The sequence below is a fragment of the Alligator mississippiensis genome, chromosome 1, assembly GCF_030867095.1.
Source record: "Alligator mississippiensis isolate rAllMis1 chromosome 1, rAllMis1, whole genome shotgun sequence".
NCBI classification, from domain to species: Eukaryota; Metazoa; Chordata; order Crocodylia; family Alligatoridae; genus Alligator; species Alligator mississippiensis.
This window is the reverse complement of record NC_081824.1, coordinates 140,479,614-140,500,506: the sequence shown is the minus strand read 5'-3', so window position 1 is coordinate 140,500,506 and position 20,893 is coordinate 140,479,614. Positions and strand designations below refer to the sequence as shown.

Sequence of the window (20,893 nt, the reverse complement as noted above, 5' to 3'; positions counted from 1 at the left end):
TTCTCCCTGCTTCTTCCCCAAAATTCTTTATCTCAATATTAGGACTGCCTGAGGGATAGTAACGTCATCCTTTCACCACTCTTACCCATTGATCAGTCTGGACCCTTTGTAGAATGTACTATAGCGGGGAAAAGGGTAACTTGCCTTGTTGACACAGGGGCAAGTCGTTCCGCTTAGCATCTTTTTGATTTCCCAATCCACCTCTTTCCAATGCTGTAGTTAATGCTGTCGGCATTTCTAACCAAGTAATTTCTCATCCTGTAACTCAACCCTTGTCCATTACTCTTGGTCCCATCTCTGACCACCATGCCTTCCTTTTAAGCCCTTTTACCCCTGTTAATCTTTTAGGTCGTGACCTACTTTGTAAACTTGGTTGTACTATTTATTGTACAGTGGATAGAGTTTTCCTTGAAGTACCAGCAGAAAACAAATGCCCAGTTCTTGCTGTTATAACTGAACCAGCAACCCCACCTATTTCTGCAACAAACCCTGATTTCAAAGAAGAAATCCTTAAACAGGTACCCCCTGCCCTATGGTCACAGCATACTAATGAAGTTGGGTAGATACACACTGCTGAACCTGTTAAAATTAGTCTGGATCCACGAAAGCAGCTCCCGCACATTTCCCAGTATCCTCTCAGCAAGGAGACTGCGCAAGGAATTGCGCCAGTCATTTCTTCCCCCCTTCAACAAGGTATCTTGATCCCCACTTCTAGTCCTTGTAATACTCCAATTCTGCCAGTTAAGAAACCAGGCAAAACTACTTATCGCTTTGTGCAAGACCTGCGAGCCATTAATTCTGTTGTTTTATGTATTTTTCCTGTAGTACCTAACCCAGCTACCATTCTTTCTTGCATCCCACCAGAAACTTGTTTCTTTACTGTTGTAGATTTGTGTTCTGCTTTTTTTTCCAATTCCTATTCAGCCAGATAGTCAGTTTTTGCTTGCATTTACTTATAAAGGCTTACAATATACTTGGAATAGACTCCCACAAGGGTATACAGAGTCCCCTTCTATCTTTTCACAAATTTTGAAGAAAGATTTAGACAACATTCAGTTCAAAAATGGTTCTGTCCTTAACCAGTATGTCGATGATCTTTTGCTTGCCTCACCTTCCTTTGAAACCTGTAAAATTGATTCTCTGCACCTTTTAACCTGTCTTGCTCTAAAAGGCCATAAAGCTTCTAAAGAAAAAAAACTTCAGCTCTGCTTACCAAAGATTCATTATTTAGGCCATGATATTTCCGCCGGAGAACATCACCTTTCAACTGCGCGAGTTGAAACAATTCTCAAAATCCCTCGGCCCACAACTGTCTCTCAAATGCGCACCTTCTTAGGCATGCCCGGATATTGCCGCCAATGGATTTTGAGCTATGCCTCAATTGTAAAATCCTTGCAAAATCTTACCTTAAAGGACACCCCTGAACCTTTGCAGTGGTCTCCAGAAGCCGAAAATGCCTTTTTTGTCATTAAAACTGCCCTTTCACAGGCACCCGCACTGGGACTTCCTAATTATTCAAAGCCTTTTACACTCTTTTGTCATGAAAAAGATGGCTTTGCTCTGGGGGTACTTACTCAATCCCATGGAGATAAACATCATCCTATTGCCTACTATAGTACAGCTTTAGATCCTGTAGCAACTGGGCTTCCACCATGCCTTTGGGCAGTTGCTGCTGCTGTCATTCTTGTAGAATCATCTGCAAATATTGTTTTAGCCTCACCCTTAACTGTTGCTGTACCCCAGTCAGTGGCTGCGCTTCTTTTAAAAAGCGAAACCCAACACCTTTCAAATGCTCGTTTAACTAAATATGAAAGTCTGCTACTTTCTGCGGCCCACATTACTTTAGTTCGGTACCCTGTACTTAATCCTGCGTCCTTGTTACCTGCACCTTCTGATGGCAAGCCTGACGACTGTCTCGCTGTTACCGCTCATTTAACTTTACCTCGGGTTGATCTTAAGGACATTCCCATTCCAAATGCTAACCTAGTCTTGTATGTTGATGTGTCCTGCCTAAGAAATTCCAAAGGCTCTCTTGTTGCAGGTTACGCTGTATGTTCCCAGAACGAGGTACTCGAAAGTAATTTTTTACCTTCTGTCTATTCTGCCTAAATTGCTGAACTTGTTGCCCTCACTCATGCCTGTACCCTTGCTAAAGGTAAAACTGTTAATATATATACAGATTCACGTTATGCCTTTGGTGTTGTCCATGATTATGGGCAATTATGGAAACAACAAGGGTTTCTTACCTCAAATGGCACACCCATTTATAATGGTTCTTATGTAGCCGCCTTATTAGATGCCCTTCAATTACCTGTTGCTGTGGCTATTATTAAATGTGTTGCTCAATCTTCCCAGGATGAAGTTATGCATGGGAATACTCTGGCTGACTCTGCAGCCAGAGCTGCGGCCCTTTCACCCCCTCAGGCTGAGCAATTGTTTTTTTCTCATGAGCAGTCTCCTATTGCAAGTCTTCATGATATTGCACTCCTCCAAGATCAGGCCGCAGATTCTGAAGAAGACACCTGGAGACTGCATGGGTGCATATTACACCCTGATCACCTTTGGTGTTCCCCGGATGGCCGCCTGGTTGCGCCCAACATCTTACTTCCCTACCTTGCTCGCGTGTACCATGGAGTGGCCCATGTGAGCAAAGGGGGGATGATCGCAGCTATTCAACCTGATCGGTATGCTCCAAATTTTCCTTCCATAGATCAGCACTACTGCCAGGCTTGTCCTGTGTGTCAAGCCCATAATGTAGGCAAATCTGTTAAAACTAAGAAAGCCGCACATCCCCCACCTTGGGGACCATTTGTAAATATTCAGATTGACTTCATACAAATGCCGAAATATTGTAGATATTAATATGTACTTGTTATAGTTTGCATGTTTTCAAGTTCGATTGAAGCTTATCCTGTGGCAAGGGCCAATACTAAAGCTGTCACTAAAATCCTTTTAAAGGACCTTATCCTGTGATTTGGAATCCCACTTACCATCAATAGTGACAGGGAATCTCACTTTACTGGGCAAATTATGCAAGAAATATGTAAAGCCCTGCAGATTCAACAGAACTTTCACTGCCCTTATCACCCACAGTCAGCAGGTGCTGTAGAAAGACAAAACGGGATACTGAAAAATAAACTAGCAAAAATCTGTGCTGAGACTGGTTTAAAATGGCCAGATGGTCTACTATTAGTATTAATGAGCATGAGATCCACCCCTAATTGGAAGACTGAACTCAGCCCACATGAAGTCCTGATGGGGAGACCTATGCGACTTCCATCCTCCCCACCCTTACCACCTTCTCAGACTTGCATCCATTTAGCGGATGATCTTGTATTACAATATTGTCAAGCATTAATGAAATGTGTTAAGGCCTTTCATTCACAGGTCCAAGAAGCTTTACCCAGAGAGCCTGAAGAAGCCTGCCATTCCTTACAGCCAGGACATTAGGTTCATATAAAAATCCACCAAAGAATATCAGCTTTAGAACCTCACTGGAAAGGTCCATTCCAAGTTCTTCTCACCACTAACACTACAGTAAAGTGTCAGGGACTATCTACTTGGATCCATGCAGTGCACTGCAAAAAGACTATTCCTCCTGAGGAATCCTAAACCAAGGATTAAAGATTAAGACTCCAAGAAAAGAACCTGTCACAGGACGGGGTCCTCGACGATGGCCGTGATCTTCCCAAGGCCCCCTTACCATGCCAAGTTGGCCCAATGGGCACCCTTGATCCTCGCCCACCATGTCTTTGATGACAAAATATATTTGGGAGGCTGCCTTTGATGCCCTCTTGGTCATGGTTAGTTGTACACTCTGACCCTGTGCCTTCCCAGACCCCTGGTAGGTCCTGCTCCAAGATAGATAGTACACCGTTCTCTTGGGGCACCCTAGCCTTATGGGCTGTGCGTGGCTCCAACCACCCATTTACCATGCCCCAAGCCTCGCAGATGGAATAGACGTTGTTCGGTCTGGGCCTTGTTTATAATATGGCACTCTTGTCCTCTCTGGGCCCTGTCTCAATCTGTGTCCTCTAACTCTTGGGCTCTCCGCGGCCTTGTCCCACACTCCACCTTCCTGGCACTTCTCAATAATGCTGCTCCCTCTCTGGGGCTGGGGTCGGTGCACCCCAAATGCTGCACCCTCACTGGTACTGGGGTCCCCACGCTACTGTGGGTCCCCTATGAGGCTTCCTCCAACCCCTAGTAGCCTCACCCAAACCACCAATACTAAACAGTAAACAAACCACAAGCCCCTCGGCTATAACATAACTGAAGCCACCTGGCTAGAACCACGTTACTCAAAACACTCCAGGGGATGCTCGATCCTTTAACCGGCTCGGGTTGTACCTGAGGTCAGGCCTCTCTTCTCAGCTTTGCTGCTGGCAGAGAACTCAGCCCTTAGGATTTATAAGGGGGCCTGGCCCTACCCCTACCCCTTTCAGTCAGCTGACTGCTGGCAGGTGTGGGTCACTTGCTAGCTCCGGTTGCCCTGGCAACCAACAGCTGAGCTCCTTACTCACTGATAGGGCTCTTCCATAGCAGTTTTCCCTCTTTAGGAGCAAGGCACCTAAGTGCTCTGTGACACACCTCCCCCTCTAACATGTTTTTGATGAAGCTTGAAGTAAGTATTCATAAAACAAAAAACAATATTAAATACATATACAGTTAGGAAAGGTATAATTCTAATGTTTAAGGAGACATTCCATAGTACTGTTACTTTTTAAAATTTGAAAAAAATTGGATTCAATATATGACCAAAGTCACTGATGCTTTCCAAGGAATGCTTGGTATTACATTTTATTACAAGTGGTTTCATGTTGAAATTTTTTAAATTCCTTATTAATCTAATATTTATTAATTTATGCTAGGAGTTAAGACAAACAATGTTTCCAAACCTATGCTGCTTTTTTTGTTTGTTTTTATCTAGCCACACTGAAATTAACAATTCAGCCTATACACTCCCTGCTAGAAATTGTTATTTTATGGTATTCAGGCCCATTCTTTTTCCTGGAATAGGACTTCTGAAATCTGGGGAAAAAAACCTGGGGACCATCTAAGCTAGGAATCAGTAACATATGACCCGTGTGTTGGATCTGACCCATGGAGCCACTCATGGGTGGATCTAGGATTTTGAAAATAGGCGGGGTGGAGATGGTGTGGTGCATCATCACATAAAGAAAAGATGACTTGATAAATGGAACATCAAGATTGTTAAAAAAGGAGAGAGGTTCATTAATACCTGTGGAATGAAGAATTTGGAAGGAATTAGAGATTATAATGAGCCACGAAGTCAATTGACTCCCTCACTGCTGCCTGAAAAGAAATGTTGCTGTCACTGCCAGGCAGTTAGTTTTAAACTTTGGGTGGAGCAGGAATGAAACAGGAGGGAGTTGCAACTGCATCACTGCCTGCTCCCTAGATCCACCCCTGGAGACACTGGATCTAGCGCACAGAGTAGGAGGGCTTTGCCTCTGCCCAAGCCCATGCTGAGGCTGGGCAGCGAGGAGCTGCACTAGGGCCAGGCAGCTGGCTGCTGATGTGCTGCCAAAGGCACATATCCTGTGGCAAAGCCACCCAACCTGTGCTGGACTGATGCAATGGTGATCCAGCCTGCTGCTTATAAAGGTTGCCAGCCTTTTATTTAAGCTGTTTAGGGTTTTTTTGCTCCTAGGTTCTTGCAGTTTGGAGGATCGTGTCTCAGTCTCGTACTTGATACTATAAAAACTGTAATGCCACCTTCTTTAGGATTTGTAGATTTCATACATAAAGAAATATGCTAACATTTTAAAACTACATAGCAGATCCTTTCCAAGATCTAGTTCTAACACATCAGAAAAGATACTTTTAATAAAGATGATCAGGTCAGAGCCTTCCTTCCCAGATGGAACACTGAGAGCCCAGGTCCTGAAAGACCAAACTGCATTCTCTACCTTTCTATTTTTTTTTCTCATATACCATAAAGAATTTGGTTAATGCTTTTTTATTTTTACTTTAATCATTATATATTTTACTGCTTCAATCTGTACTTCCATTAGTTCCAAACCATTTTCAAAGCCATATGTTTAATGTTTGTGCTGACCAAATCCATTTTGTTTTTAGGCTTCAGCCCTCAAGCCCATCTAGTTTTGCCCTTGTCACTTTCCTCACGCTGGCAGACAAAGCATTTGTTTTAGCAGATTCTTTGCCTGCAGCAGAACAAGATGATGTAGAATAGATCTCCTGCAAGGGAGCAAGCCCTCAAAGCACAGAAGCTCTGTTTTTGTGGCCTACTTAGTCTTGTTTATTTTAAGACCCAAAGGGCTTATTGTCTCAGATATAAATTAACAGATTATAAAGGCTCTGAAAAATACAATTGTCCAAGCTTGTATCTGGTGCTTCTCCTTACTCCTATTGTAACACCTGTGATCAAAAAAATTCACATTGTTTTACTAAACTAACTAAGGAAGCTAAATATCATGCCATTTTACAGATAAGTACATAAATGCATGAAGAAGCTAAAAACATATAGTGAATTACTGGCAATTAGGGTAATAGAACAGAATAGCCATAATCTAGCAAAACACTTAAAATATGAGTAGTTTGATTGGCATAATTTTAGGTATGCCCACATGTTGTTGTTTTTATAGATTAAGACCTTCTAGTCTTGACACAGTCTTTCTACCATGAGATCTGTAAATATATTGTCTGTAATTTTGATGCTAGGGTAGTTAATAGTGACCAAAGTACCAATCAAATGTCTTTTCTTACTATTTATCCAATTAAATTGTCATAGCAATTTTTTTAAAGGAAAGGCAGAAGGCAGGGCAGGGTGGCACCTTACGGTACACTTAGGATGCACGTAGGGTGTTTATGGGATATGCTCTAACTCATGGAGCTTTATACAAAGTGCCATGAGTTAGAGGTTCACTGAATCCAACAGATGTTCACCTGTTGGGTTGCGGGGGCTTGAGCCTGCCTGCACCAGCAGGAGGGGGCACTCCCAGGAGGCTGCTGAACTGCCTCTCTTCCCAGCCCCATGCCTCCTTCCCATGTATGGCTCCAGCTGTGGCAAAGCTGAGCTGACAGCTGTGTGCTGCCCCTGTCAAGAGGCTTGGGGGAAGGGGAAGGAAAGGGACCCTTTCTGCCCCATGAGCCCTCCCCAGCTACCCTGGGTGGGGTAGTGGGGGGAGCTGAGCTGGATTTATGAGATGGAGGTGGGGCTCCCTTTCCCCAGAATCTGCCTGAGCTTCTTGACAGTGGCAGCATGCAGCTGCTGGTTGAGCTTTGCCATGACCAGGATGGAAGAGCGGGGCAGGGTAGAATGGAGCCCCCTCACCTTGTGGTCCCAGCCTGGCTCCCCCCTAGTACCCCATCCAGGGCAGATGGGGGGTGGGTCCATAAGGTGTGGGGGCTCCTTTCCACCCCACCTCCTCCTCCCACCCCCGCTCTGGCCACAGCAAAGGGTGCACCTGTTGTCAAGAAGCTCAGGTGGATCTTGGGGAAAGGGAGCCCCGTGTCTGCCTCATAGACTCAGCCTAGCTTCCCCAGTACCCGAACCAGGGTAGTGGGGGAGGGCCCATGAGGCAGAGGGGGTTTGCTCCCCCTCTTCCCTGGGTACCGCAGCAGGGGGATATTTCCCTCCCTTTCCCCCTCTAGACCCATTCTCTTCCCTCCTCTGCTATACACAGGACTCTTTATTCTCTGTGACAGCCCATAGAGGTGCATGCAAAAAAATTAACCCTCAAGGGAACCTGAAAAGAAAGTTCCTAAGGCACTCTGCTGTAGAGCACCTTCAGCTAATAACTGATTTATTAAAGGTTAATTTTTCACGCGATCGGCCATTTTAAAAACACTCTGCAGCTATGAATATGTATTGCGTCACTGCTGTAGAGTGCTTTCAGGGATCAGATCATGTGAAAAATGTAACTTATGTAAATGCCCTTAGAGACCAACTCATTCAACAAGGCATAATCTTTTGTGCTTGACAGTCTACTTCATCAGATGCTATTAAAAAGATGATATATGTCACTTATAAAGGAAGCCAGATTTAGGACAGATTGTCAAACCCTCCCCATCCAAAGATGGCCAAATGTCCATATATATTTTTATGTATAAATATATATATTTAAAAACATTAAAATTCTGTAAAAAGAACATTTTACTTAAACATAAGATAAATGATAACATTTCCTCTGTTTTTCTTCATTTAACTATTTTTTTTTCTTTTAGTTCTTTTCTAACTTTTCCTTCTTTATCTTGCTATAGTTTCCAAGCTTCTTCAGTTTTGTTTTGTTTTCCTGCAGGTGAAATTTTTCTTAAATTTGTCGATTTTCCCTGATTTTCCCTTTCTCTTTTTACCTTCCATTACTTGTTTCCTGATACCTACCTCTTCCTCATTTTCCCATAATTACCTTTCCCCTTCTGTATCTACTATGTGAGTCCCTCTTTCCCTTTTCTTTGGAATATTATCCCTAAAAGGGATTTCAGGTTTCACAGACACATCCTTTAAACAAAGATGACATGACAGTTCTCTTTTGGAAGGGTTGTTCATATGGAACATGTAAAGTTATTTCTTACTGTTTGGAGGACAGGAATAAATAAAAGATGGGATGTAACAAGAAATAAATCCTATTTCCTGCAAATTTGGAACCCTAATAAAGCATTTTTCTGAAATGCATAATCCAATCTAAATCTGGTCATTGCCAGTCCATATACTTTTTGAACTATTGGATATAAATGCTTCAATTTTTCAGAATCAGGAAAACAAACAAACAAACCAAAAATTAAATCTATGTGTTTTCTTTGAAAACAAGCCAAATCTTGAAAAAAAAGGAGGTTAATTCAGAACTAGTTTTCAATCTCCTAATAACATCAGGATTTTTTTCTTTAGGACAACAGTTAATCTGGAGAAAGATGACAATTCTATTAAAGGTTTCTTTTATTTAATGTGGATGATAAGAAGCAACTTACATGGTTTACAGACAGAGTGAAAACAGTCAAGGAGGGCAAATTTATGAGCACATCACAAAAATATATTTAAGTTTTCAGTGAAAGAAGCAGATATTCAACATTCACCAGCTACTGAATACACTGATGATATCAGATAAAAAATAGTGATACAATGCCAATCTATTTTCAGTAATGGTTAACAGCAGTACCTACACCCTCATTTTGCTTAATGCAATAGTGACCCTAATTTGGTACTAAACATAAAATAAGTACACTATAGTCCATAAAATGAATGAACATTTTACAAATCAATAATATGGGGAAAGGAAGGAAACTAAATCTCTTTAATTCAGAGATTTATGAAGACATTTAACAGGTTTCTTTATGTCAGGCTAGGGAAGAACATTCAGCCCTCTTTTCTCACACACTTCTCTGTATCTAAATCCAATAAAACGTTATTTTTCTTTAGTGAAATTGAGTTTCAACAAAGCTTAAGATATCCTTGATCTAGCCTGTCACAGCAGAAATGTTTCAGAGCATAGCACCATAGCCTCACAGACTGAAACTCTCCTACCATTTGAAATTGAGCTGGTCCACTTCTGACTCTATCAGCAACATTATTTTAACGGCTGAAATTTTGTTGAGGCACTATTTCCATCTAAGTTACACTTCTAAATAAAAGTATGATGACTATTGTGTAATAAACTGTATATAGTATGAAGACTTGAGATTTACAGGGTTGTACAGAACTGATAAAACACACTATGGCCACATCTACAGATGTGCTTAACTGTGGAGTAGACTGATTAGCTGTAGAATAAAGCATCAGTGTCTACACGTGCAATGCTGTTAGGCCATAGTAAACTAAATAAATGCCACTGTAAGTACTATTTTATGGTGGGGTAATTAACTGTGATTAAATGCACATGTAGACTCTGACCACAGGTGTAAATTGCACCCAGTTTTGCCCAGCCAGCAGGGGGCTAGACTCCTGCCTGCTGCCTAGCCATATGGCTCTGCATGTTCAGCACCCTTGTGCCACAGCCATCCCCTCCACTACCCAACACTGCCACCTGTAGCCTAGAGCTGACCCTCCATGTCCCCTGTCAGTAGGGCAAGTGATCCTGACATAAACTGCTCTGCCCCAGCAAAAATTGCTGCTGTCTTGGGTGCACATATAGATGCTGCACCCAGGAGTAGTTAACTCTGGCTCAAACTGCTCCAGAGTTTATTGCTTTGAATTAATTGCACATGTAGATGCACCCTATAAGTGTTTAGTTACTACTTCTTAAAATAACAGCCCACATATGCTATATTTTTACACATAATTATGTATAGATTAATTTGACAAATCTGAGATTAGAAGCATTTTTTTCCTGGCAGGGTGCATGTCAAAAAAGAATGTTTGCATAATCCCAATGTATAGACAAGATTCTAAAACAATGTGTTTCCATTAGGAAGCATTTACCACAATAGTTAGTCCCTTTATTTTCTAACAACTCTTAGTTGCTATGATTGGCTTGACTTGATTAGTTCATCCTGGCAGGCCTACTCAGCCTTATGCTGAGGCCAGCCAGGCCTCAGTTTTCCCTGAGAAGAATGGAACACTAATGCTGCTAAAATGCACCTTTGTCTCCCACACCTATATATGGGAGCCGCTCTAATTAAAATGCCCACCCCCCACTCTTGCAGCACGTGCATAAACACCCTATATTTATATTATGTTTTGTCAGTGCAAGATGAAATTTTAACCTTCCTGGTTAAAATTTCAGACAGTCCTTCCAATCCATGATTTTTTTTGTTCTGAATTTTATCTATTTTGCTGCATGCTTGTTCAAAAGAAAAAAAGACAACAATATTTTTAAAGGGGAAATAATGATAGGTAGTTACATTTGGAAACACCATGCATATAAATTCCTATTCTTTTAAACCTGTATGAGGTGTAAACAGCAAAGAGGGCAAAATGTATGACTCTATTACCAACTTTCATATCATTGTTAGCCACAGTCTGTTCCTACTGTTGAAGAGAAATTGTTAAAAGTAAATGATTTTGAGATACTTTATATGTTTATTAAATAATGTCATTTTCAACTTCAAGATATGGTTTGAAAATGTGTACTGTTAAGAAAGAACATGTGGGGCAGGAAGACAGTAAATTGTTCCCTAAAAGCATTAAAAATGTGATGTAGTATTACTATCTCTCATTTTAACTGTTTTTAGAGAGCAGCCCCTCACTGGTATTTTTCTTTGATGCATATACTTTTATAAAGGCTTTATTAAAAAGTTATTTCTTTCTCTCAGTCTCTTTCCCTTTGCCCCAACAATGATCTCTTGCAAAGCAGTCCCTGTCCATTGGCACTGCTCTTTCTTTCAAAACAGAAATACTGTAGTGGTCTAAGAGATGACTAACTAGTCAGATAAAACTCACCTAAAGGGACACTTCAGAGACTCCAATGAGTTTAAAAGACAGCTGTGTTTATTGTGCAGGAAGCAGAATGACAAAGATCTGTGGCTGTGAATTTACTACATACAGCAAATTTAAAATATAAAATCTACTATAAGTGTACATATCTAATGTGCTTGAGAGGCCAATGTCATTTGTATTAATGGGGTTATTCATTAAAAACACACCTCTCCAAACTTTAAAACTGCTAGAAAAAAATAATTAAAAAAGAACTTTTCTGCACTGAAATAAGGTTGAAAACAAATTAAATAAACGACTGTGTTCTTCGATGTTTTCCACTCCCCAGAGGTAGGATGCTGTTTAAAAAGCTTTAGCATCAATTCCCCATTTATATTTATATGTTGATTTCTCTCTATATGGATGAAAATCATGCAATGGGATTAAGCTATTAAATAGTAACTTAAAAAACTAAATGGATACAGAAGGTGTGTGGGGGTTGAGGAAAGACCCAACTATGAAGTTGAAGCCATTACATTAGAATTCTTCGTGTATTTTTATATTTGATTATTAAAGACATACTTGAATGTTTGCTATATTCAAATATACCATTGAATCATAGAAGGTTGGGGTTAGGAGGGACCTCAAGAGGTCATCTAGTCCAACCCCCTGCTCAAAGCAGGACCATCCCCAACTAGATCATCCTAGCCAAAGCTTTGTCTAGCCGGGTTTTGAAAACCTCCAAGGATGGAGCTTCTTCCATCTCTCTAGGTAACCTGTTCCAATGTGTGGCCACCCTCCTAGTGAGAAAATTCTTCCTAATATCAAACCTAAACTTCCCTTGCTGCAACTTGATACCATTGCTCCTTGTTCTGTCATCTGGCAACACTGGGAACAGTCTAGCTCCATCCTCTTTTGAACCCCACTTCAGGTAGTTGAAGGCTGCTATTAAATCCCCATTAATATTATTCAAATATACCATGAATTCTGATGATACAAATTTAAATACCTTAAAACTACTTTAAATAAATAACAATATTCTTCATTTTATGTGCTTAATCCTCCATGAGAGCGATTATTATTGTTGGGTTTCAGAATTCCTTCTGGAGCCTGACTTGGCATTTAGAACCGACAGCATTCAAATAACAGTTATTGAGGACAACACATTTCTTTAGGTATTTTAAAAATATTTTCCCTATATCCATACCATACAGTCTAGCTCAGGGGTCAGCAACATATGACCTGAGGACAGGATCCAGCCTATGAAGGTCTGATTAAGGCTGGGACATCATGGGGGTTTGGGCAGAATGCAGCTACACCGAGCAGCCTGTCTCCTTGTCAACATCCCCCTTTACAGACCTCCCTACTGCTCTTACATCTGTGCTTGTTCTTGCTGCAAACAGCCTGGGCATTTGCAGCAAGGATAAGGGTAAGCAGCGTGGACATTCTGGGGGTGCAGATATGTGGCCTGCAGCAGTGGGCTGGGTTGCAAGTTCTGGCCCATAGTGGCAAAAGGTTGCTAACCACTGGTATAGTTAGTTATATTTTTCACTAATCATTTTTAAATAAGAATATCAAAATGAATAAAAGGCCAATCCTGGTCCTTAATATTGTAATGCCTGTGTTTTATCATGTCCTCAACTGCTTTTCATCCTTTTCCCTAAATTATGATTGACTTCATTCATTCTGCAATATTTTAGATATAAATCTATGCTAGAGTGGTTCTGCATTAGCTCTGGTGGCCTCTCCCTCCCAAAGCCAAATAAATCTTCTCCAGAAATTAAGCCAGAGGACAATTTCATATTCTTGCCTTTCTGACTGGACAATCAAGACAAAACTTGCAAATCAGAAGTAGTATGGTGGCTACCACTTTCAGAAACTGTAGTTGACATTGTGGGACTGGACCGTTCAGAGGGCTGGGACATGGGAGCCAGGTGATACAGACTCTGTTCCAAGCACTGTGTGAAACTGGGCAAGTTAATTAACCACTCTGACTTATTTTCCTCACCTGTAAAAGCCCATGGTGTTTCTCTGCTTTGCCATGTAGGTGAACTCTGGTTTGATTCCTGATGCCATCCTCTATTTTCTCACAAACACCACAAATTGTGCAGGAAGTGTGGCAACCCAGGAGACAATCTGGGTGAGGCAGCAGGAACTTCCTGCTTGTGTTCCCAGGGCGACCTACTCTATGTCACATAAAATTAGGCCTGAGACCTTTGCAAACTGCAGTAGCAAAACTGATGCTTGTTTACTATAACTAATTCTTTGTATAAATTCTTGTAAATAAAGTGTTGTTTCCACATCACAAGCCTCATCAAGATAATACCAGCAGTTGACTTGCTGCTTCAGGCACAAGTTACAGTGCTCAGGCAATAGTTATGGCCATGAGAAGGTTAACATAGGACTCTGCCCCTTCAGCTTATTGAGACAGACAAGTGGCAGCTATCTTGGCAGCTGCATGGCACACATAATGTCTCTACACATGCTTCTTTTCCAGCAAGGACGACAGCTTCCCCTCTTAATACCCCCCCCCCCCCCCCCACCATTTTTGTGGGGACTGATTTCTGGGGAAAGGTGCATAATATATGTGAGAAAATACAGTGTTTTATATCAATGATTGTTTTGACCAATCGAGGAAAGGGTCTAATATAATTTCAATATTTATTGGCTGGAAGGATAAGTATAACAAGAATCTTGTGGAGAGGTTAGAGAAAATGGGTTTGCTTCAATGACATAGCAAAAGAACAGGAAAAGGCCAAACAAAAATAAATGTATACTTAGAAAACTGTAATGTTTAAAGTGAAATTAATTTCTACAGTGGTCTCCCGACAGCTGTACCACTTCTTAACTTTCAAACTGCATTTCAACAAAGATTTGTGTTTGGAATTATAAATACTTCCAAAATACATGTTCTATATAGACATCAACATTTTAAAATGATATATCCTTTAGTCAAGCAGGGCGTGTTTACATGTGCCCCCCATGGTGCAGTTGTTACTGTACTACCATTTAGTACTTGCTTTAGGAAGTACTAAATGATGGCGCATGGTTATTTTTAGCAGCTACATCACAGCAGTGACCTGCTGTAGTGAGGTAGCTTGTCGCTACGGTGACATAAGTGTCAGCGTCATGGTTTGTCATGGTCTCATGTAGATGCACTTGTAGTGACCTAAGATTAAACCTGTTGATGAGATAAGTGATGAGAATGGAAAATAGTGGGTATCAGAAAAAAGGAAGGTCTAGTGGAGACAGTTGTGAAGTCCATTAGAACTAAAGGGGGGGAACCCCAATAATTTCCTAACATTTCTTGCTCTTTTGTTTTCTTATGAGATGATTTTTATAATGGATGCACTAATTTAATACACAGATGAAAGATCAACTAAAAATGTAGATTTATAAATACCAAAATCAACACTGTAATAAGACAAAGACAAACGAAACAGCACACTTCTTTGGATTACTGAACATACTGGGTGACTGAAGGCATACACCTTCTGTCCTCATACTTCACAATTTACTTGGGTTTGCAGTAATCTCCTAGAAATGCACAGCCTGTCATGTTTTATTGCTTAATTAGCAACTTGTCAAAAAGCTACACTATATAAATTCAATGTTAGGGTTTTTCCACATGCTCACTTACTTTTTATTGGAATAATGAGCTGAGGAATGACAGGGAGAATCTTGTCCCCACCGTGTTCCAGCATGTCATGGATTCCTTGCCGAGCAAAAAACTCATAGGGAAATGTCATTTCACAAAGTCCATCGAAAAACAGAGGCAGATAGTGATGATAATCCAGCTTCTCAATCTCTACCTGAAAATGCACAATGAAGAAATAAAAAAAGAAAAATCTAATAACGCTAATATGATTCATTTAGGATGACTGAGATACTGAATGCCATTGTGCAGACAGTGTTAACAAACAATAAAATGTAGCATGTAACACTAAGATACCACTATTTCTCAAGTATGTTTCACCTGATGCTAAAAATGCTTAATCACTAGATCTGAAGTGCAAACCTAAAAAGACACTTCTCCAAAATATTTTTTTGTATTGTTTCCTCTCAAAGCAATCTTTTATCAGTCTTTATTCAGATCAAAGTAAAAAAGCATGCATCCAAAACCAGCATGTGAGAAGCCTCCTGAAGTTAGGGCCACATTGTGATATCCTTGTTCCTGGTGAATAGCACCTTACTTTAAGAAGTGCCATTGGACTCAATTGATTGGAATCAGTGGGACTACTTGCAAAACAAAGTACTGCCTATTGAGAATAACAGGGGAAACATACGGCTGTTATGTATTCACTTTTGATGTAAAATAGAGCAAATAGAATGACAAATCTGTTTAATCAGAAAAAATCCAAAAGCCTAAAAATATCCAATATCTATACTTTACAACTCCTGAATGTATTGTCTTCATTTTAACTAGTACATATTTAAAAGCAGTAATAATACAGTTTAAGAGCAAAAATATTGAGGATTCTACCCAAATTAGTTATGCCTTTGAATACAGAAGAAAGGGGCAAAGTTTAGGCATCTACTTGGTCAGAAACAAGTCACTGTTCAGTTCTACAGTTTTAGAGACTGCTGCTACAGTTCCACACTTAACCATGTTTTTTTTTTTCTTTCAGCAGTTCTTGCGCCCTATAGAATCATCCTATAGGTTTTTTTTAAGAGGCCTGGAGTTGTATGCTCTAACAAAAGAGGTCAATATCATTCTAAGTGCTGATGAGAGGGCTATCTCACTATTGAAGGACTTCCTTTATCCAGAGACTTGAGACGCAGAGCTTCAGACACTCAGTGTCTACCTGGTTCTCAATGCAATTCCACCATTTAGTTATCACTGCTATTCTCAATATTTCTAGTCAGCTGCAAAGTCACTTAAATGTTATGCTGCTGCACAACTAACAAGCTGCTTGGAACCCTAGCTCAAGCTGAAGCCTGGAGGGGAGAGAGAAGAGGACATGCCTCTCTGGCCAGAAGGCCCAATCCTCTAGACAAAGAATCCTAGAATCACAGAATCACAGAATAGAAGGGCTTGATGTCTCTGAGCATGCCTAGGATCTTGTAACAAGGTTAGACCCTACAAAAGTAAGACTGGATGTAGACCACCAAGATGGGATAAGGCAGCAAAGTGCTCACACAAAAGGCAGCTGGAGCACACAGAAAGTATGTATGACTTTCCCAAGAGACAAAGGAGGAAGGGAGGGAGAGTGCAGTTGGGAGTCACTGAGTGTTGCCTGGGTACTCAGCACTCAATGGCAGCTTTCTGTTGCTGTATGGGCTTGCCCCACTAGAGATGGGGGCAGAAAGGGGCACTCCCACTTCTTAAAGATAGCCCAAGATGGGGGAGGAAGGCAAAGAGAGCCACTGTCCCTGGTCTGCTGTGGCAGGGATTGATGCAGATGCTACCACTGCTGTCGTGGAAACAGCTGCTGCCATAGCCTGCCCTGGTTATTGGCATAGTAGTGGCTCTCCTTGCCACAGAGGATGGTGAGCCATTAAAGAGGACCTGTTGGCCCTGGGACAGCAGCCTTCTCTTTGACAGCTCGCTCCCCTTCCGAAAAGGCTGACAGTTTCTCTTTCCTGGCAAGGGAGTGGGCATGCTGTCAGCAATAAGGAAAAAGTGGGGGAGAAGCATAGGAACAGCTTTCCTTTGCCCCCTGGCAGGAGAGCACACCTTTGTTATGACTTTGTAGCACTCCAGCCACGGCGCTGTCAAGTTATGTATGACCCTTATAGTGCAATATTTTTCAAAGAATCATAGAAAATGAGGGTTGAAAGGGACCTCAGGAGGTCATCTTGTCCAGCCACCCTGCTCAAGTAGGGACTATCCCCAACTAGGTCATCCCAAGGCTTTGTCTAGCTGGGTCTTAAAACCCTCCAGGGATGGAGATTCCACCACCTCTCTGGGTAACCTGTTCTAGTGCTTTACTATCCTTCTAGTAAGAAAATTCTTCCTAATATCTAACCTAAACTTCCCTTGCTGCAACTTGAGACCATTGCTCCTTGTTTTTGTAGTGCTACAAAGTGCCACAGTACTTGTAGTGCTACAAATGCAGGTCTGTTCACAGCCTTGGTTTGTAGTTTTCACTGCTGGTGCTTGTTATATTAGCATTATAGTCTAAAAATGTACCTACAATCCCTAGTTACATGAGTTGGTGGTGCTGATGCTTGCCATGTAATTGGGAACAGCATTGTGTAACCTCAATTTCTACCACATAACTAGGGATGGAAATGGCCTCTCAGCACTTCTGTATATGTCATATCTACATATATTACATTTACAAGGAAAGACATTTCAGCCAAAAACAGGATATAATTTCTGGGTTTATAAACCAGGATATGACTGAGTGTTGCAAAGCCTCTACAAAATCATGCATTACAAGACATACATGAAAAGCAGATCATCTGCATGAATTCTTCATTTTCCAGTGGGCTCCAAAGTACCACTGTGGCTTGACAATTGGTGCTATTGTCAAAAGGGCTCTAGATTCTGTTTGGTTTTCTGAAGCATCATCTGTCCAAGTGTAGAGCCAATTTTTATCTCTTGATTTTGCAGAATTTAATGTCTTCCCACAATATGGAAGCCAGAAATATTTTTGCATTGAATTCCATGGTGTGAAACCTTTTGCTTCTATGTTTATTATTCAGCTTTGAAAAGTGGCTATTATACATATGTACTGAGAAAAATGTGATTTTTTGTTTACACCCACAAAATCCTTTTTTATTTCCACTTCCACCCACAAAACTATTCTGAGTTAAGGCTGCAATTCTTGGCTAACCTTCCCCACATCTGCTAAGATACTGCAGAAACAGTGGGTTTTCATGAATAGACAACATAATAGTTATTATGAACTTCTTTGTGTTGGTGGCTTGTGTGTAAGTTCAAAGATTTAAATAGAAGTAGAGGTCCAGTGACAGCATTAACCTTACATTTTCTGTGTTTAGGCCAAGTCTTTTGTGTTTTTTGATAGGTTATACAAAAAAAAAAAAAGACCACGTTTTGTAAATATTGGTATTTGGGTCATTAAAATCTTACAAATAATGTTTCACAAATGTGAGATGACACATTTCTTATTTTGACTAAATTTAAACTTAAAAAACCCTCTTTAAATAAAAAATCTAAATGAGAAAGAAACAAAGCAACTTGTGCAAAATAGCTCTGTGGCTCTTCTATCCACTAAATATGGAAAGCAAGGCTATTAGAGTGAACTCAAGGGACAGAAGTTTGATAATGAGAACATGAATTGATATATAAATCATGGGCCTTCCTCAATCCATCATACTTATAAGTAATTTGATACACTATAAAGCAAAGCTGGCATGTAAGAAACTACTGCATGAGGTACACAAACCAGTGCAGCTTAATTTCCCATATAGTTTTATAAAAGTCAATCTCAATTGATTAGTTAATGTAATATGCCTTTGGTTAAAGATTGTCCAAAAACTGGATCTTGTCTTCTGGAGACATTATAAGTGATGGTGAGCAGGTATATTACATTTTATGTGCCTGATGTACATATCTGCACTCAAGTACATTTAGGCCTGATCCAGTTTGCTTTCAGAGGTACTGCATTCAGGCATTGGAGATGCCTAATATTTAGCTGCCTTAGCCCAGGAATGCAGTATATCTACAAGCTCTATAACAGTGGTTTTCAACCATTTTTGGTACTCGGAAAATGCCAGCTTTGAGTTCTCACTCATTTTTTGACTACAGAAAAATAAAAGAGCAATTCTTCTGTTGCGAAGAACTCAGGAAGTCCAGAACAGGTCAAAATGTTTTTCAAAACCTCTGGGTTCATTTTGTAATCACATATGTTTGCAGATCTAACAGTGATAAGATTGCACAGCACCTCATGGCACCCTCTAAAAGGATCTTATGGCACCTCATTCTCAACCATGGTACCCTGGTTGAGAATGACTATACAAAGAATAGGCAGAGGTAACTGCATCTAAAGGGTATCCCAGAAAGCCCAGATGCTACCAATAGGAAACAATGAGCCAAAGGAGGTGTATAAATTCCTGCCTTGAAGTGGAGCTTATGCATCTGATTCAGGCTTCACTTTAGATACCTCTATTTGTTTGTGACTTAATACAATCTCTGAAGATGGGCCCCTAAGTCCCCGGTGATGGTGACCTCTTTTTACACAAGAATCCAGTGATTATAGCATCCACCCAGAGGTTGAGAGACCTGGGTCTTAGGCCCTCTTCAAGCTGAAAGGATTTGAACATACACCCTCCTAGGTGACTGTCTTAGTCACCAGGCTATACAATAGGCCAACAATTCTCAACCAGAGTGGCACCCTGGGGTACCTTGAGAACCTTTCAAGGGTGCCATGGTGCATCATGCAATTTTAGCACTGATTTGTGTGTAAACATAATTCACAAGATAAACCAGAGATTTCAAAAAGAAATCAATAGTGTTAAAAACATTCTGACCTGGAGTGGGCTTTCTCAGTTCTTTGCAGCAGAAAAATTGTTATACTCTCTTTATATAGTAAAAAAAAAAAAAGAGTGAAAACTAAGAGATGACATTTTCTGAGGGGTACCTTGAGTCTCATGAAGGGTGCCTTGAGTCTAAAAAGGTTGAGAATCACTACAATAGGCCTTGAAGCAGACCTACTGGGCTGCCAAATTAGAGGAAGAGAAGGTGGCAGTATTGTTAGAACAACAGAAAGTGTGTATGTTTGAGAAATACAGATTAATTTAGAGTCTTCTTATGCAAACAGAGGTTACTGTTAGTAAAGATCTAGAAGGAACATACTTTATGGAGGATGCTGGAGGATCTAAAAAAGCTTATCAGCTCTCAGCCCTAGCAAAGTCTGGTGGGAGAATCTGTAGGCTCTTGCAGTTACCTAGTGGGCACGTCTACACATGCATTAATGCACTATAGTTATTGTTCTTTAAGTTTAGTACCTGTAATAACAGGTACTAACTGAATGCACAATAACTGGCACTACTGTGCAGTAGCACCAGCACGTGCCTTTTTAGTAATGCTAATGTGCTGTAGACTAATTCTACTGAGCATTAGAACAGCTTTTGCCATGAATTACTCTACTGAGCATTTAGCATCTCACGTAGACATGCCCAGTTAAAAGTATAAAAGTAATTTTTAATGCTATGTAATAATGAATGTATTATAGAAAAAGTTATCTTAATTTGTAAAAAATCTGCCCATTTTAATAATAATAAAAAGCTGGTTGATTTTTACCTATCACAAAAAGGAAACAGATAGGCAAAATCACTACTAATGAAAAAAAAAAATTGCTGGTTACATATTTTATTTTAAAAAGTAAGAAAAACTGTCTGTGGGGTTCCAGAGGTACTAATGTATTTAGTGGTAACTGAATTGAAAAATCCATAATGTTCATACTCCCAATATTGAACTCCCAAATTTGGCATGTACAAAAAGTGCTTATTTGCTCTTTATTTCTCTAAATCATTGCGCATTGTACGCTGCTACTTATGCACAGTCTAGATTCATGCAAAGAGAGGCATCAGTCTAGTGAGAACAGTATATGCAAAGACAGCTCTAATTTTTTGCTCATTTAAATTTTTTCT

The 20,893-nt window shown here is 40.4% G+C and overlaps 1 protein-coding gene across 4 annotated transcripts in view; it reads right to left on the bottom strand.

Moving 5' to 3' along the window:
- The window catches only part of PACRG (parkin coregulated), a 530,362-nt gene that overhangs the window by 195,248 nt on the left and 314,221 nt on the right, over nucleotides 1-20,893 (bottom strand). For all 4 annotated transcript variants that reach the window (XM_059714750.1, XM_059714757.1, XM_059714746.1 and 1 more), the window contains one exon: nucleotides 14,973-15,144. In XM_059714750.1, coding sequence (XP_059570733.1) covers nucleotides 14,973-15,144 — 172 coding nt within the window. The remainder of the gene's footprint in view (nucleotides 1-14,972; nucleotides 15,145-20,893) is intronic.